Source organism: Pelodiscus sinensis, chromosome 1 (genome assembly GCF_052426305.1).
Source record: "Pelodiscus sinensis isolate ZL-2025 chromosome 1, ASM5242630v1, whole genome shotgun sequence".
Classification (NCBI taxonomy): domain Eukaryota; kingdom Metazoa; phylum Chordata; order Testudines; family Trionychidae; genus Pelodiscus; species Pelodiscus sinensis.
This window is the reverse complement of record NC_143052.1, coordinates 242,105,615-242,123,076: the sequence shown is the minus strand read 5'-3', so window position 1 is coordinate 242,123,076 and position 17,462 is coordinate 242,105,615. Positions and strand designations below refer to the sequence as shown.

General features: G+C 41.1%; 1 protein-coding gene across 3 annotated transcripts in view; it reads right to left on the bottom strand.

Annotated features, from left to right (window-relative positions):
• The window catches only part of DCUN1D2 (defective in cullin neddylation 1 domain containing 2), a 44,499-nt gene that overhangs the window by 12,933 nt on the left and 14,104 nt on the right, over positions 1-17,462 (bottom strand). For all 3 annotated transcript variants that reach the window (XM_075918451.2, XM_075918450.2, XM_075918452.2), the window contains 2 exons: positions 17,308-17,438; positions 5,378-5,460 (listed from right to left, as the gene is read on the bottom strand). In XM_075918451.2, coding sequence (XP_075774566.1) covers positions 5,378-5,460; positions 17,308-17,438 — 214 coding nt within the window. The remainder of the gene's footprint in view (positions 1-5,377; positions 5,461-17,307; positions 17,439-17,462) is intronic.

Sequence of the window (17,462 nt, the reverse complement as noted above, 5' to 3'; positions counted from 1 at the left end):
TTCAAATAAATAATTTTGTCCCCTCAGAGGGGAGGCCGGCCCTCCACCATCATTTGGATCTTCTTGAAGTAGCTGGAAAGATGAAGCCATGAAGCCCATCTCATTACAGTGGTAGTTGAAATAGAATGTCCTGACATGTGAGCTGCATCAAGTGCAGACTGGAGAGACTTTTTGCAACCAGCTGGCCTTCATTAACAAAGGTTTTCAATTGGCCCTCATGAGACTCATGGAATTGTTCAGTAAAAGAACAAAACTTCACATAGTTCTGATTAAAAAAAATCCAAGTAGTCCTGTAGCACCTTAGAGACAAATGATAGTTCAATTGCAGGGTGGCCAAGGAGTAGGCCTTCCTGTCAAACAGATCCAGGTGCTTCCAGCTGCAATCAAAAGTGGTGAACTTAAAGCGGTATTGGTGGCTTTGAGTGAATGGTGTCCAGAATGAGCAAACTGGGAGGTAGGTGTGAGAATAGGAATTCTTGGTAGTTTATTAGCACATAATATTTCTTGTTCACCCTCTTACATCATGGCAAGATAGATGTGGTGGTCTGCCATATCACCTTGGTGGGATCCAGTAGAGCCTCATTAATAGAGAGGATCACTCTGGAGATGGTGAAGGAATGTAGAATGTTGATTAGTGAGACTCAGACACCTCTTGTAAAGATATGTGGAGTGCCTCTCCCACCATCTGGGCCAAGTCCTAGAACAGTGTAAAATCATCTGCCATATATGGCAGAGGGGCATCATCATCTCATTTGGTGATAATAAATAGAAGTGTCATGGAAAAGACACTTCTTCCTCAACTTCAGCCTTTAGTATCTCTTTTGCCTGTTCAGGGAATTCAGAGGCCCTAGAGACAGTGGTTGAAGGAAAGCACTTTGCTAGTGTGACCTACTGCCAGCCAACAGTGATGGAGGCTTGTTGCTCTTGAGCTAGGGTCCCAGCACCACCACCCAATGGGAAAGGGCCTAGTGCCTTGTACCATGATTGCCCAAAGCAGGGAGGCTGTAGGTCAGAGGGTGGTATGCCCTGTGTCTACAACGAAACTGGATTCCGTATGGAAGATGAGAAGTAAATTGGTAAGCTAGCTCATGATCTGATTCAGATGAAAAGGGTGATGTGCAGCATGCTGTCAGTGAGACAAGGGCTCTTAAGTTACCTTTCTGTTGGTGCATTGATACTAAACAGAGAAGAATCCAGTGCACTGGACACCAGAAGATCCATTATGTACCAAAAATCTGTCAGTGCAGAGAGCATTGGTACAGGTGGAAGCTGTTAGTGACAAGAGGCTTACATTGTCAGGGCCCACTGATATCTGGCTTATCAGCAGTACCAATGTTGATGATCATACTGATGCCCTGTTACTTACTTCAGTATCATTTGTGCCCATGGTACTAGATTTAGGTGGCTTTGGTGCCATTAGTGCCAATGAGACTGACCAAGCTGGGAATTGTTTTTGGCTTGATTGGGGCTCATGGTCCTTTTCATGGCCATGTCTTCACTAAATGGAAGATAGACGTTAAGATTCAATACATTGAACTCACAGGACACACATGTCAGCATCCTGTACTCCTGCTTCTGTGAGAAGTAAGGGAACACGTCAGCCTCCCACTGTGGGGATGGCGGGGGAAACATGAAACAAGGTTCAGCAACTCCAGCTATGTAATTAACATAGCTGGAGGTGCATATCTTGATTTGAATTTCCTTTTTAGTACAGACCTGGGCTTAGAGGCCGTACATGAGTGGCTTCTGGATGTCTCTCTGAGGTCAGCTACCTTTGAAGCAGAAGGTTATGGTGAAGGCTCCTGCATACACTCTGAAGGCTGAAGGGCTAACTCCATGAGTAGGAGTTTGAACCTCAGATCTCTTTTCTTCATAGATCTGGGCTTCAGTTGCTGATATAAGCCACACTTCTGTGGAACGTTTCTCTCTCCCAGATAGATGCACTGGGAGTGTTCATCGGTCAGTGAAATATTCCTTGCTCTGAGGCTCTTTTTGAAGCCTTGAGAGCTGGGAAGAGGGTGCCCAGACCACAGGCTGGAGGAGCATTTAATGGAAAACAGGTCTTTTCTTCTCCCCTTTTTTTAGGCAACAACCAACACAAAATGTAAACAAGCAACCAAGGAAAAAAGAAGCTTCAAAAGAAGCTAAAATTAGCAATTCTAAGATAATTAGTGATCTGTAAAAGGAGAGCTCTAGCACCGTCTCCAGTCAGGGGCAGTTGAGAAGGAACTGAGAAGGGATGGCACATGCATGCTAGTAGCCTTGTGGGAGGCAGGAAACAGCATATGCATGGGCCAGATGGTGTACTATATAAATTCTCAGATTAGGAATGCAGGACACAGATATATCTACAGTGGAACACTTACAGGGACAATACAGATTATATGTTTTCAAGAGAAATATTCTCCATGTTAAGTACATAGAAACTTCATGTAACTGAAATAAAGTACAGGTTGAAACTCCCTAATTTGGGTTTCCCTGGTCTGGCAACATCTGTGTGAGAACTCACAGGGATAAGCCATTGGGCTGGGGCTTGGAGTGCTGCCAAATTAGGGGGCCAAGACGGAGCACCGAGGGCAGCAGAGTCACTGGGAAGAATGCAGAACCCCCAGTCTCGGGGGTGGGGGCAGTGGGGAGCTGAGCTCTCTGTCACTAGGGGGAGGGCAGCAGCATGGTTGCCGGAAGGGAGTGTGGAGCCCCTGGGCCATAGCTGGGGAGGGGAGCACAGAGCCCCCTGATTGGCAGCAGAGCCGTTTGGTGGAGCGTGAAGCTCCCCGGGCAGCAGCAGGGCTGCTTGATGGAGATTGCTGGGCAGTAGCAAAGCTGCTCAGTGCAGTGCGAAGAGTAGAGCTCCAGGATGCAGTGTGAGGAGAGGGGAGACCCAGGCTGCAGCAAATGAGGGGGGGAAGAAGAGGGGAGAACAGAGCCTCCCCTTTCCCCTGTGCTGTGGAGAGAGCAGAGCACTGGTAGCAGTAGAGCTGCCTGGAGAAAAGTAGAGCCCCTGCCGCCTTGACCTCCCCTGGTCTGGCAAATTCCCTTGTTCGGGACCACTCAGGTCTCTAGGGTACAGGAGGAGAAAGGTACAACCTGCAGATGAATAAGTCAGATGCTTAATGGCAGTATTTTGAGCTTTGTTTCTAAAGCCTGATTTGTAAAATTTGTATTCCACCTCCTACAGAAATGTACTGATAGAACATTAATATTTTTAAGTATGATAACTGTCACAGCTTGTTAATGATTGCTCCCTACAAAAGGAGTCAACATAAATGCTCAGACAGAAATCATTCATTTTTTTTGCTATAAAATAACTCCCAAAATCTCATGTCAGTCCCAACAATACTAAAAGTTTGAACTAGAATATTTTATTCACAAACATCATAAAGGTGGATCATTTTAGCTTGGTACAAAACACACTTGTGATAAGCTTACCTACCTGAGGATAGAGGGAAAGTGGGCTCAATCGACAATTTAAGGAGTCAATTTGTATCCTCAGCCTTCACAAGTAGAGGATACAGGGCCAAGTTGTTCCACGACTAGGGAGGCCTGCTTCTTAAGGGCCAAGAGTCTTGGGATGAACCAGAGCTGTTCAATCAGCTTCCTGTTCCCCTTTGTTTTAACTAGCTGCCTCCCAGAGTAAGGTGGCTGAACTAAATGAGGTTATCTGACAGACTGATCAATACCAGGGCCACATAAAAGGGTAGAGAACTCATTATAAAGGAAGAACTACAGGAAACAAGCTGGACTCCAAGGAATCACAGAGCATAGAAGATGGAAAGGAAGCTCAGAGGAGCTGAAATTATGAGAGGGAGTCACAGGAAACAGCCTGTGCACGGGATGAGGAAGGGCAGGCAGCTTTTGTTCCCAGCCTTCCCTTGCCCTGGCTGGAGCACAGGGCAGAGGGAGGGCAGGTGGCTCACATTCCCAGCCTTTCCTGGGCATGAGGAGGGTGGGCTCCCAATCCTGGAGGGTGTGTGGCTGGTGGCCCCTTTGGCCCCAGAGCACAGGCCGCGTCCAACCCCAGGAGAGCTGGTGGAAAGCCGAGACAGTCCTAGGAGACGGGCTGAAAAGGGGCAAGGGCTGGGGGTGGAGTGAAGACAGGGCTGGGCTGGCAGTCTGGGAAGGCCTTCCCCTGCCTCATATCAGCAGCCCATGCTTGAGACTTATTACACTGAAAGAGGACTGAACTTAAGAGATTTAAGCCATAGGGCTGGGCCACATGAATTCTTGGAAGAAGCAGAAAACTCTACTAAATAGAAACTGAAATCACAGTGTGTTTGCAGCGACATGCTCAACTATCGGGGGGCTACTACTAGATGGAACTGTCTGTAGGTATCATTTCCCTTTCCTTGGTTAGAGAAATTGTAGAGTGGATTCATGTAGCTTCCATTAACAATTTTCTATATATCACTTCTCATAAAGCAGAGGTGGGCAATAATGTTTGGCGGGGGACCACTCCAAGATTTTGGTAAGTGGTCAAGGGCTGCCCTTTTCTGTGGAAGGAGTGTGGGGTCTAGGATGGAGGCTGGGTACAGAAGGGTGCATGTGGTAAGAGACTGGGATGCAGGAGATGGTGTGGGGTATGAGAGGGTATTTGGGTGGAGGAGGGGGTTGTGACCTGGGGCAGGGTATTGGGGGGCAGGGTCTGGGAGGGTGCAGGAGAGGATTCTGGCTTGGGGGTGGGGTGTAAAAGGGGGTACAGGGTCTGGGAGGGAGTTGTGACCTGGGGAAGAAGGGTACAGAGGGTTTGGATGGTGACCTGGGGAAGGGAGTTGGGATGCAGGAAGGGCAGGGGTGCCAGAGGCAGACTAACTGGGAGATGCTTACCAAAGCACCGCTGGACCTGCAGCATCCCCAAGGAAGGCTGGCCTCACTGCCTGCTGCAGCCCCAGACTGCTCAAAAATACAGGCTGTTCCCTCCACTCGGCTCTCAACTCTGGGTGGGGGAAAAGGGTTGTGCTGCCCCCGCCTCCCAGGCCAATCTCTAAGCACTGATTGGCTGGCTGTTTCCAGCCAATAAGAGCTGAGAGACTGACTCAGGTCAGTTTTTATTGGCTGGTTATTTCTGGCCAATAGAAGCTGAGGATAGGGTTAGGGGCAGGGAGATCACAGGACGCTTTCCCCCTTCCTGCAGAGCAAAGAAACATATGGACTGCACTTTAAAACGGGGCACCTGTGTGCCTGAAGATCCTGGCAGTGTGGTCTGCTGGCTGGATTGGGCCCTTGGACCATATTTTGCCCAGCCCTGTCATAAAGCGAAGTTACTGAAAAGCAAACTGCTGTCATTCACTGCACTCTTTCTCTCTCTCTCCTTGGTGTGCAGTGGGCCAAGGATCTATGTTGTGCATTAACATAGAAAGGAAAAGAGAAATATACTTACCAACAAAAATTTATTCCAAAGATCTAAAAATTTAAACCTTCCCGATAAGACTAAATTCCAATATGCAATAGCCATTTCTAAATCTGCAAGAAACAAAACAAACACCACATATTACAATGCTTTATACACAGTAAAAACAGGATTAAAAAGCTCTCGCAATTCAGCTCTCATTTTATTTTATCCATAAATCTCACTATACAAGTTCACTGGCAAGTTTTTAAACCCCTTTTTATGATGAAGGATCTCAATCCCTACGCCCTAATTTATCAAAAGCACCTAGTGTCTTTGGGTGCCTCACTTTTGAAGTACTCAACTTGAGACACTTTAATATACACTCAACTTTGAAGGTATTCGGGTACCTCAAAAGTGATGTTCCTAAAATAAATGAACTTTGCTGAAAAACTGGATTGTGGACCTCAATAGGTTGTTGCTTATGTGAATCATGGCAATAAAGAACAATTGATATTGGAAGTTCAGAATTTATCAAAGTAACTAAATAAGTAGGTGTTAAATGAGTGACTGTCCTTTGCTTAGTTCAACTGCAGAGGAACTTATTCAAATGGAATTTGAAGAAGAGATTTTTAGATCTCAAAGCAGTTCTGCTTATTAAGAGAAATTCCTTTAATTCTTAGTAGTAGTAGTGCCTTCTTCTCAAATCTCTACATGAGAGAGATTAGTTTTAACCATGAATTACAGTGTAATTGTCCAGGAGTCCTAGTCTATAAAAAAATATTCAGAAGTTTTGGCTGAAAATGTAGGTTTATGATGGAAGTATCACCTAACCGATGCATCCCTACTCTACAGGAGAATTAATCATATCGCTTATGTAGATATGTGACCTTATTTTGTTCTATAACAACATTATTCAAGACCAGGATTTAAAAACTCAGAACTTAGTCCACACCTTCCAGCAAAAGCAATTTGTAATGAGGCGCATACATGTGGAACAATGAAGGCAATATAAAGGGATGGAGGGAAAAGAATGCCTTCTTGAAGGCCTATATTAATTCAGACACTTAGCTTCTAATACTTAATTATGAAAGGGGGAGGTAATGGATTGAGCCCTTGCAAGGGCTGATACCCTAAAACATTTGATGGACAGAACTAAATCAAGAAATCTAAGAAGAGAGGACTTTTTGTGCTCTTAATGTAGCCATGCGTGCCCATACAATAAACAGTGACTTCCAGGCTTTTTAAAGGGCTAGTTAACTGTGCCCTTGGATGTCTGAAGTACTAAGATACAGCTCACAAAGCAAGAGTCAACAGTTGGAGAAACTGCAAGTATTCTCTAATAGTGTTAACCTCTACAGTCAAATATGTATCCAATAATTTTAGTTTATTGTTCAGTTACCGTTGGTTATGACCAAACCCTGACTTTGATTTAAGATACGATAAGAGGAAGCTGCATATCAAATTTGGTGGTCTCATCTCTTACCATTTAGAAGGAATTCTTAAACAACTGGACTCAGACAGACAGAAATGTTTCCTCTAAGCTGCCTGGGGCAGCACAGCTTCACATATGATTAATCAGCCCCTCCCAGTCAGAGGCTCAGGGCTCCATGGAGTTGACTGACTGGGTGGGGCTGATCAATCACTTGTGCAGCTATGCTGCTGCATCTACTTAGAGGGAACACTGATGGACACAGACTCTCAAACTCTCTAAAATACAGGCAGTCCCCGGGTTACATGGATCTGACTTACATTGGATCCCTACTTACAAACGGGGTGAGGCAACCCCACACTAGCTGCTTCCCCCCAGCAGACCAGGGAGACGCGAAGCTAGCGTCCCCCCCCGCAGACCAGGGAGACGCGGAACGGCTTTTCTCAGTAGACGCCTCAGCTTGAGAATAAAGGATTGAGGGAAGTGAGGTGTGGGAGAATAAAACTGAGCTCTGGAGAAATGTTTGGCTAGAGTTTCCCTACAATATGTACCAGTTCCGACTTACATACAAATTCAACTTAAGAACAAACCTACAGTCCCTATCTTGTACGTAACCCGGGGACTGCCTGTATATAGCACATAATAATATCCTGAATAAACTATGAGATTAAAGAAATATAAAATTGATCAGTAGTTGGAAGGGATAATTATGTATCAAGTATCTAAGTAAGCAGGGCTGCAACACAAGGCCTATAGTCTGAGGCCTGCAAGATTTTAATTTAGCTGTTTTAGACCTTGGAGATTAGAAACACGCAAAATACATAAGTGACCAAAGAATTAACCCCATGACACAGGATTACAGGAAAAGATGTATCAATGGGTGATGCTGTGAAAAATTAACAGTAAATTTTATCTTATAAGATGGCCAGTAGTTACATTTTCCTAATGAATGCTCTAACTACATCTTTCCTGAAACGTGGTGTCCAGAAATGCCCTCAATACTCCAGCTGAGCACTTATCAGCATGGATTAGAATGGAAAAGTTACTTCTCATGTCTTGCTTACAATACTCTTACTAATACACCCAGAATGTTTACTTTTTTTTTTTTTTTTTGAGTGCAACACTATTGACTCATATTTAGCTTGTGAGCCACTCTGACCTCTATAAATACACAAACACATTAAAAATATATTTCTTTAGTGCTGCCTCTTTCTTCCTGGTCAAACGGGCTGGAAGTGCTACCAAATCAACATAATCAACATGGGGAGAGAAAAAGAGCACACTATACTGCTCTGTAGTGATACCTTATGGTTTACCCAGGAGCAATACAAGTGGGCTCTCCACAAATCTATATGCCCAAACCATTCTTGACTATACTGACAACGTAATAAGAGACCTACATGTGAGAAATATACAATATATTAAAATACTAACATTTTGGGTGGCTGGTAATGGAGGAAAGGGAAGGCACAACCTTCCCAAAATTGCCTATACACCCTGGCCAATTGGGAAGGCTGCAGCTGCGGCATAGCAGCTCTCCTCCCTGGCTCCTGGGGAGGGCTGAGGTTGGGCCGGGGCTGCAATACAGGAGTCACAGCCCTCCAGGTAGCCAGGAAGAATTGGGCTGAGGCCTGTCCCGGGCAGAAGGAGAGGGATTGGGGCTTGCCTTCCTCAGCGGGGCCTTTGCCCACTGCTCATGGCTAACATACTGTGCTTTTCATCCATAGATCACAGTGTACTTTGCTAAGGTGGACAAGCCCCCTCTGACTGAACCCCCACTACAGTCAGTGAAAAAGCTCCACTGATTTTGGTTTGTATTCTCCCTTACTGAAGTGGAAAACAAGATGTGAATTGTCTAAGGTCGTTTATGGATACGGGGAATGAAAGACTTGGACAAAGCACATTCAGTTAAAAAAGCATAGTGACAAGAAGTTGATTGCAGAGTAAACTTCCTCTTCTTCCTCCTAAAAGCAAGATTTAAGGTTAATATGATCTACAGGAGGAGAGCTTTGGGACTGGAGGAGGCATTAGCCATGAGGCAAAGTCCCACTTGTCTTGAATCACTTAACAAAAGTGCTCTTTATGTAGCACAGTTCACTGTTATAGCAGTTTCCTTTTCAGAGAATACTAAAATACAATTGCAACTTAACATTAGTAATTTAAAACTAAAAGAGGAAGTAAAGGCAGTAGCACTGACATAAACCAAACCCTGACAGGTAAGCATTCTTCGAAAATCTTTAAATCATTGAGAAAAATATTTAAGTCTTAATACTTCTTGCTGGCAAGCTAATTAAGCTCCTAACACCATAAATGGTACATTCTTCTCCATCTTTATTTTACAGCTGTAAAACAACTAAACCACTGTTTCTGCTTTATCTTTCAAAATTAATTGGTTAACTTGGTAATTGCATTTTCCCCTCTTCTATTGCAGCTTAATCTTCTTACTGATTCTGTAAAGCTTTGCTACTTTACATAAGCCAGTCACTATTATGAAGACATTTTATTTGTTGAGCTGATTGTAACAAACTACAGTGCTCACAGTAAAAAACTAATACTGTTTATGCATGAACTACTTTCCAAGACCTCTTCTATATTAATAGGAAATGGTCATATAATTCAAAGGGGATGTACAACCTTAAGTATAATTGGTGCTACCTACTCTGTCTATAAGTAGACATAAAAAGAATGTTAAAAGAACATTATGGTTGTATCATAATGGTTCTTACCTCACAATGGTTGAGGTAAGAAATGCCAGAATTAAGACAGAATTATCATACACAGATGGACACAGTATGTTGGGGGAAGAGTCAACATGGCTTTTGTAAAGGGAAATCATGCCCCCCGATGTATAAGAATTTTTTGGGGGTGGAGAGTCAACAAAGATCTAGACAAGGTGATGCAATGGATATAGTGTACTTTCAGAAAGCTTTTCACAAGATCCCTCATTAAAAGCTCTTAAGCAAAGGAAGCAGTCATGGAAAAAAAGGGAAGGCCCTCACACAGATCAGTAACTGGTTAAAAGACAGGAAACAAAGGGAAGGAATAAATAGCCTGTTGTCACAAAGGAGTTATGGAAGAAAGGGTGAAACAGTGAGGTGGCAATGTTTGCAAACAATGTTAAATTACTCAAGATAAGTCTAAATGAACTGTGAAACTTAGGGATTTACAACGGGATTCCACTGATTCACTGGGCAACAAAATGGCAGATGAAATTCAGTGTGCACATAAAAAACCCCGATGGGGTCTAAATCAGCGTTTATACTCAAAGATCTTAGAGTCATTGTGGATAGTTTTCTAAAAGCCATCTGCTAAAAATGCAGTGGCAGCCGAAAAAGCTAACAATGTTAGGAACAACTAGGAAAGGTATAGATAAAAAAGACAGAAAATATCATATAATACCACTAAGTAAATCCATAGTACATCCAACAACTTGAATACTGGGTGCAGCTCTGGTAACCCCATCTCAAAAAGATATATAGAATGGGAAATAGTACAAAGGACACCAACAAAAATTATTACAGACATCTATCTTTTGATCAAGGATGCCTTTGAAACACAAACCTGTATGTTCTTCTCACATACAAAGTTCTTCTGCTCATAACTTGTAAAGTGTCAGAGTGAAGAAAAAACATCCCCTTGAACCAAGTGAATAGGTGAAGAGATTTCAGCAGAGCAACGAAGACTGATGTGACTACTGTTTCCTGGTAGGAAATGGAAGGACCCTCTAGAGGAAATGACTGAAAGTTCCTCCACTCCTCTGTAACAAAAAAAGTCTATTGGAAAATACTTCTGAGCACTGGCAAACTCTCAAACATTAGTGCTTGCAGCTCAAAAGTAAGATCCATAAGGATGTTCATACCAACCTCTGGCTCCAAGTAAGAAAGATCTCATTTTGAATCTGGCTGCTGCCTTTAGTAATTTGATAATCTTTGGGTGTAAATTGACCAAGGAACAATTAAGCAGATACCTTTGAACAACTGTGTCATCCAAGAGCTAAGACTCGAACTTTTCAGATCACTCTTAAGAGCCAGAGAGCATGGAGCACAGGCGAGATTAACTTCTCTAGTCCTATACCAAGCAAACTTTAAAGAGACTGCAACTTCCAGAGTCAGTAACAAGATCATGAGGTGCAGATTAAACATAGGTAGAAACAGTGGGTTTTTTTGTGACGGTATGCACCTTTTTTTGGGAGCACTTGCTGTTTTCCCCCGGCACAGCCCCCAGCCAGCCCTGGGAGCACTCGCGCTGTGCTGGACAGAAGCCCGCTCAGGACGCATGACTGCATTTCGGCCTCAGTGCTGTTTTTTCCCCCGCTCAACAACTGGCAACCCTAGTACTGGCACTTTTTTTGTTTTTTTATTTTAAACACAAAGAAAGCACTGGGCAGAACTATGGTGAATTCCACAGTCTGATAAATCCTATTAAAAAAATCTTGTCAATTCTTCCTGGTGAACTAGACCTTGACAAAACAAATCCTACCCAGAAGGTACAGGAGACATTCAAGTGAAATGTACTCATTCCCTTCCATCCTTAGTGCTGACAGCATACATTTTACTTGATTTTTAAAATCTTTTTATATTTTATCTACTTCTATGAGGCAGTACACTTTGGGTGCGTCTAGACTACATTCCTCTTTTGAAAGAGGAATGCAAATGAAGGTAATCGAAAATGCAAATGAAGCACTGATTTACAAATCTCACTTTTCATTTGCACAACCAGAAGAGATTATGCAAACGAAAAGTGAGATTGAAGCTGCTGCAGTCTATCTTCCAGGGTTCAAATAAGCGGGTCTAGTGAAGACACGCTAATTTGAACAGAAGCCACTCTGGTCAATGCTGGTAGTCCTGCTTCCATGAGGAGTAAGGGAAGTCGAAGGAAGAGTATTTTCCCTTTGACTTCCTGCAGTGTGGAGAGCACCAAAAGTCAAGTTAAGGCGCTATGAAATTAACATAGTTGAAGTTGCATATCTTAATTTGACCTTATCCTGTAGTGTAGACATTCCCTTAGTTACCCAGGGAACACAAAAAAAACCCCAAACAAACAAAAACATTGATTTGAACAGAACTGAGGAAACTAATCATGACTCTAGATTTTTAAAAAAGAAAACAAATGTTGTAGGCCAGTCAACAATGAAAATTAGTTTGTCAATGTTAAGAATAGAATATTTAAAGAGAGAATGAATCCTGTATTCTGCAGTTTCTATGTATAGGCCTGCTCAGACTAAATTCCACGAATTTAAGCATAACTTGCCACACTGAGAGCTCAGTCCTGCTTTTATTCTAAACTTCGTAAAAAGAGCTGTTGTGCATGAATATATACAATATTTCAGATACATCTCAAATACTAAATGACATGAACTGGTGGATGAGAATTTTGAACACAGCACATATTTGACAACCAACAAGCATTAAAAACCAACTGCCACATGGTGAAATTTTCCTCAATTTATCATCACAAGCAACCTGTAAACCGTAACAGGGAAGACATTGACAGGACCACCTCAGACAGTTCAAGCTCACACCAGAAGAATGAGATCTTCATTTGGAGTCTCAACTTTTTGCTTTTAGATTTCCATTTGTTTTTAAATACAGTTGAAGGCATCTAAAGCACCTGATATAATTTTGTGTTTATTATACATGTAAACAAACAATAGATGGTTGTGAAAGAGCATCTTTATAGCTGCAAAGGTAATCTTTGGAAAGTGAATCAATGCATCACTTCCAGAGATTGGAGATGCCCATTAGGGCCTACTTTGCACTTAAAATTTAGGCTGTCATAATTATATGCTCAGGGATGTGAAAAATCCATATCCCTGAGTACTGAAGTTATGATGACTGCCCTAGCCTCTGGTGTAGATACAGGGGATCCCTACTTTAGTCTCCCCGGTATACATCTATTCCACACTAAAGTCGTTGACGTTTGTAGGAACTAATGCATTATAAGTCCTCCTATTCCCCACTACAAATCGTGCACAACACTCCCTCCAATTTGCTTAAATGGAAGTTAGCGATGGGGAAAAAAATTCCCCGCTTTAAGTTTTTTCGCTGTAAATCCAAGTTTTTTGGAACATATCTTATAGAGAGGACCCCCTGTACAGCTAGGTCAATCTAAGAATATTTTTGTTGATTGAGCTATTGTTCAGGGAGGGAGTATTCCTACAGCAACACAAGAAACACATTCTATCATTGTATTCCGTGTTTACATTATGGGGTTATAGAATCATAGAACACTAGAACTGAAAGGGACCTCGAGAAGTCATCAAGTCCAGTCCCCTGCCCTCACGGCAGGACGAAGCACCATCTAGATCAACCCTGATAGATGTCTATCCAACCTGCTCTTAAATAACTCCAGTGATGGAGATTCTACATCTGGAATTGGCCATTTTGAATTATGCTGGAATAGGCCATTATGCTGGGATAGGTCATTTTGAATTATACTCCTGTTCTTTAAGTGTTTATAACCCTTCATATCTTGGTCTCGTCTGCAGTTTTTAAAAGTACACTATCTACTCCATTATCAAAGTAATTAGTGAAAGTTTAAAAATATCAGGGCAGACCCTTGAGGGGCCCCACTAGTTATACCCTCCCAGTTTAACAGCAAACCACTGAGAACTACTCTCTGAGCATAAACTATCAGATGGGTATGCCCCCACCTTAGAGTAATTTAATCTAAACATGTTTCCCTAGTTTGCTTATCAAAATGTTATACAGGACTGTGTCACTACCTTATTAAAAATCAAGATATATCACATCCACTACTTCCTCCCATCCACTAGTACAGTAACCCTGTCCAAGGAGGAAATTAGGTTGGGTAAGCATATTTTATCCGTGACAAATCCACATTGGCTATTAATCGTTACCCTATTTACAAACTGATTGTTTAATCATTTGTTCCAGTATCTTTCCATGTATCAAAGATAGGCTGACTTGTCTATAACTCTTTGAGTCTTCTTTATTCTTCTTTTTAAAGACAAGTACTGCATTTGCCTTCCTTCAGTCCTCCAGGACCTCACTTGTCCTCCATGACTTCTTGAAGATAATTGCTTATGGTTCCGAGATTGCTTCAGCTAATTGCTTAGGTACCATATAGTGAATTTCATCAGGATCTATGTTCTTGAATACAGCCAACTTATCTTAACTAACTAACTTTCTTTCAATGTGTTGTGTCACAACTAACCTTTTTAGTGAAGACAGAGGCGAAAAGAGATGTTAAACACTTCAGCCTCTCTGAAGTTATCCATTATTAGTTCACATTCCCTGCTAAGTAGTGGACCTCTACTTTCCCTTGCCTTTCTCTTGGTCCTAGGCTCTCTCATTCTATCTCTACATGTTTTCACTATTATTCTGTATTTATCTGTACAATGTGTCCATGCTTCCATTTCTGTAGGATTTCTTTCTGATTTGCAAGTAATTAAAAAGCTCATGATAGTAAAAATAGGAAGAGATAATTATGGCTCCATCTTTCCTTCCCATTAGGATAGTTTTAAAGGTCCAGCTGCAAAATGTCACTGAGAAATTGTCAGGTCTCCAGATCAGAGTACTTGGGTCCAGCATCCCCTCTACGCAGTAAACCCCGAGCCTCTGACTGGGCAGGGCTAATTAATCACCTATGAAGCTGTTCTGTTCTGCAGCTTAGAGAGAACACTGCTTGACTCCACACTCCATTAATAGCATTAAAGTCAGCGGCACTTCAACTTCAGTCCACATCCTCTGATAGGCCAGCTATCTGAGTACCACTTAACTCACTTGTATGCATGGAGGGGGAAAATATTTGGGGCAATAGGAAAGCTACAAGCTGAGCTAACAGCACAGTGAAAACAAGTTGTAAGAATTTTCCTACGGCATAACAAACTAACGAACAAAAAGCAATTAACTGTTTTGTAAGCTATCCTGATTCTTGCAGACTATTGCTTGTCTGAAGCAATCATGGAGTTGGCATCACGGAGTTCACTGATTTTCACAACGATATAAAAGTTTGCATACTAATTTACATGCTAGTTCCGGACTTCATCCCAGTTAAACCCACAAAGGACTGAGTTCATACCTGATGTAAGTGGGTGTAACTCCACTGAAAAAAAGAGGATTATACCTACATAAACTTGCCCAAATATGATGCCTTTCTTAAAAATACTAAAAAGTTAACTTTCTAAAGCTGAAAAAATGTATATAAAAAAATACCACCTTTCAAAAAACCTGACAATACCCAATTCAGGTAACATTAAGCATTACCAGAATGGTTAAAATTCCCAAGACCTTAAGTTAGCAACAATACAGTAATCAATTTCTAGAGTCCTCTTAAATTAATTTTCATTTCTGCTCTTCTCAGTTTTGTCTCGTAAGTACCTTCAAGACAGTCTAGTGTTCCTTATATAAAATACCGCTTTTTTTGGGATAAAGAGATACCATATACCTAGGGGCCTATCCAGGGTGAGCAGATATCTGGTCCAGAGAGAAAAGAGTTAAGTTGGAGTATTCAAAAAACTGCTCAGTTCCTTTTTTTTTCTTTTGTGCCATATACACAAGTGTATCCAGAGTTATAATGCTGATAGTGATGCCTTTCATATTTAACAGATTTAGGTAGATAAATCAATTAACACATGTTAACACCTGTGATTAACGCAGGGCAGAATTAACACATTAAAAAAATTAACACGTTCTAATCACAGGTGTTTTTGTGTGTGCGGTGCTGCTCCTCTGAAACGTCGCTGCAGCGTTTCAAAAGGGGCAGCACCGCACAGCTGACCCTGGGCTCGTCACAGCTTTGTAAAGGGGCAGCGCTGTGTGGAGCCTGGGATCAGCACTATACACTTTATATTGTGTTGTAATTGAAATCAATATATTTGAAACATCCAAAAATATTTAAATAGATAGTATTCTTATTATTAACAGCGTGATTAATAACAATTAACTTTTTTAATTGCTTGACAGCCCTAATTTTATGTATACCAATTTCTCTTTTGGATTCCAGTCAACTTAAACAGAAAATAGCTTGTAATATGCTTTCATCAGTTATTCCAAGTTAGATATTATACAAACTAAACCTGTGTGGTAAGTTTTGCTCTGGCTCCAATTACTATGATTTTAAATAAATGGTGTGCATTTTAGAACATAAACTTTTAACTGATGAGCTTTATCTCTAGTAAAAGTCACAATGCCAATGCTTTACTCTGTCAATTTTTAAATGGATTGATTCAAGTTGCTAACAGGCCCTCACAAATAAGACACTGGCTGCAGGGTTTTACCAGACACTTAAGCTGTAGGATGATATCTAGTAGGTATGGCAGTGGTAAATAGTACGAAAAAAATATTCAAGGAGAGACACAATACATAAAGGAAAATAAAGGTGATTAAACTCATCATAGTTTAATAAAATCTCCAAAGACAGTGGGAAAGGCAAGAACCATATACTAAAAGTAAAACCAAGTAAAGAATGAACAAACCTCTTAGTCAAGATTGTTTGAGACAATTTTTGCTTCTGTACATGTCTATCTTCTCTCATTTCCCTCAAGCTACTTTTACTATAAAAAAAGTGTTTGTTAACTTCCATGCCATTTCAAAGTTACACACAATTGAAATGGCTGGAATAAGTGACAACTTTCTCCCAAATACTGTGCATATAACAAAACACAATGGTGACAATATTCTTATATTGGTGACAATACAATAAATGTTTTGTTAGCCCTCATGTTGTCTGGTTTTACCAATCTGTTGTCTGCTTCATGGATAAACTGATTTAATAACTGTTGGACAAAGATTTACAAATGTATTTAATGCCAAAGGTTTGACGCTCTTAGATTTATCTATTTATAAACTAGGCAAACATCTTTGACTTGACAAAAGTAATAACAGCATCTGTAAAAAGAAAAGATATCTTTATAGTACTGCATCAGTGAGTAAAGAATATCAATTGTTATGCTGACAGCAACAGCAAGGTATGGGTTGGGATGAACACTCAAACAGAGTCTTGTTAAAAGAACAGTAAAAAAATATTTACTGAATGTTGATATCCCTGCCTGTTAACTTGGAGCTGCTTCCACAATGTTTTATGCCAAACTGGGTCAAGATAAAATATGATACCAAAGCAAGCCTACTTTGGTGTCAGTCTACATTTTTCACCTATGAAAAAAGTGTTTGTACAGAATAGTGGGATTCCCAAGATTTTACACCTGGGATTAATATAAAACTATTATTTTTAGAACAACAAAAGTTTATTTAGTGCTGAACGAAACAAGGAAAACAATGTGGCTTTTACACCAGAGCAGTTTTGTCTAAGTAACAATACTAGCTATACATTTTTGTTAATTTTTCTAAGAACATTCTTGCCACATGCAGTTGTGCATTGAATTTATATAATGTTAAATGTGGTAAAAAAACTTTGCTAATTTATCTTACCCTATGCAGCATTAAAGAAAAGATTGAATGGAGGGGAGGCAAAGAAATTATTTGAACTTTACTATAGTCATAACCTGCAACTTGTGACTAGTATTTTTTTGAAGACATGTGAATCAAGCTTGATGTTTTACCCTTCTCTTCTTGGTTTCTATACTCACCTAAACCTTTTTGTCCAGGGTTTTTAGCAAAGGTAAAGGTAAACTGGTAAAAATCTTTGAACTTTACTGGATCCTTTAGCTCTTGTTCCAATCTTGGCAATAGAGCTTTTAGCTTGTCTGTGGTGTCACACCTGCCACAGGAAAGATTACATTAT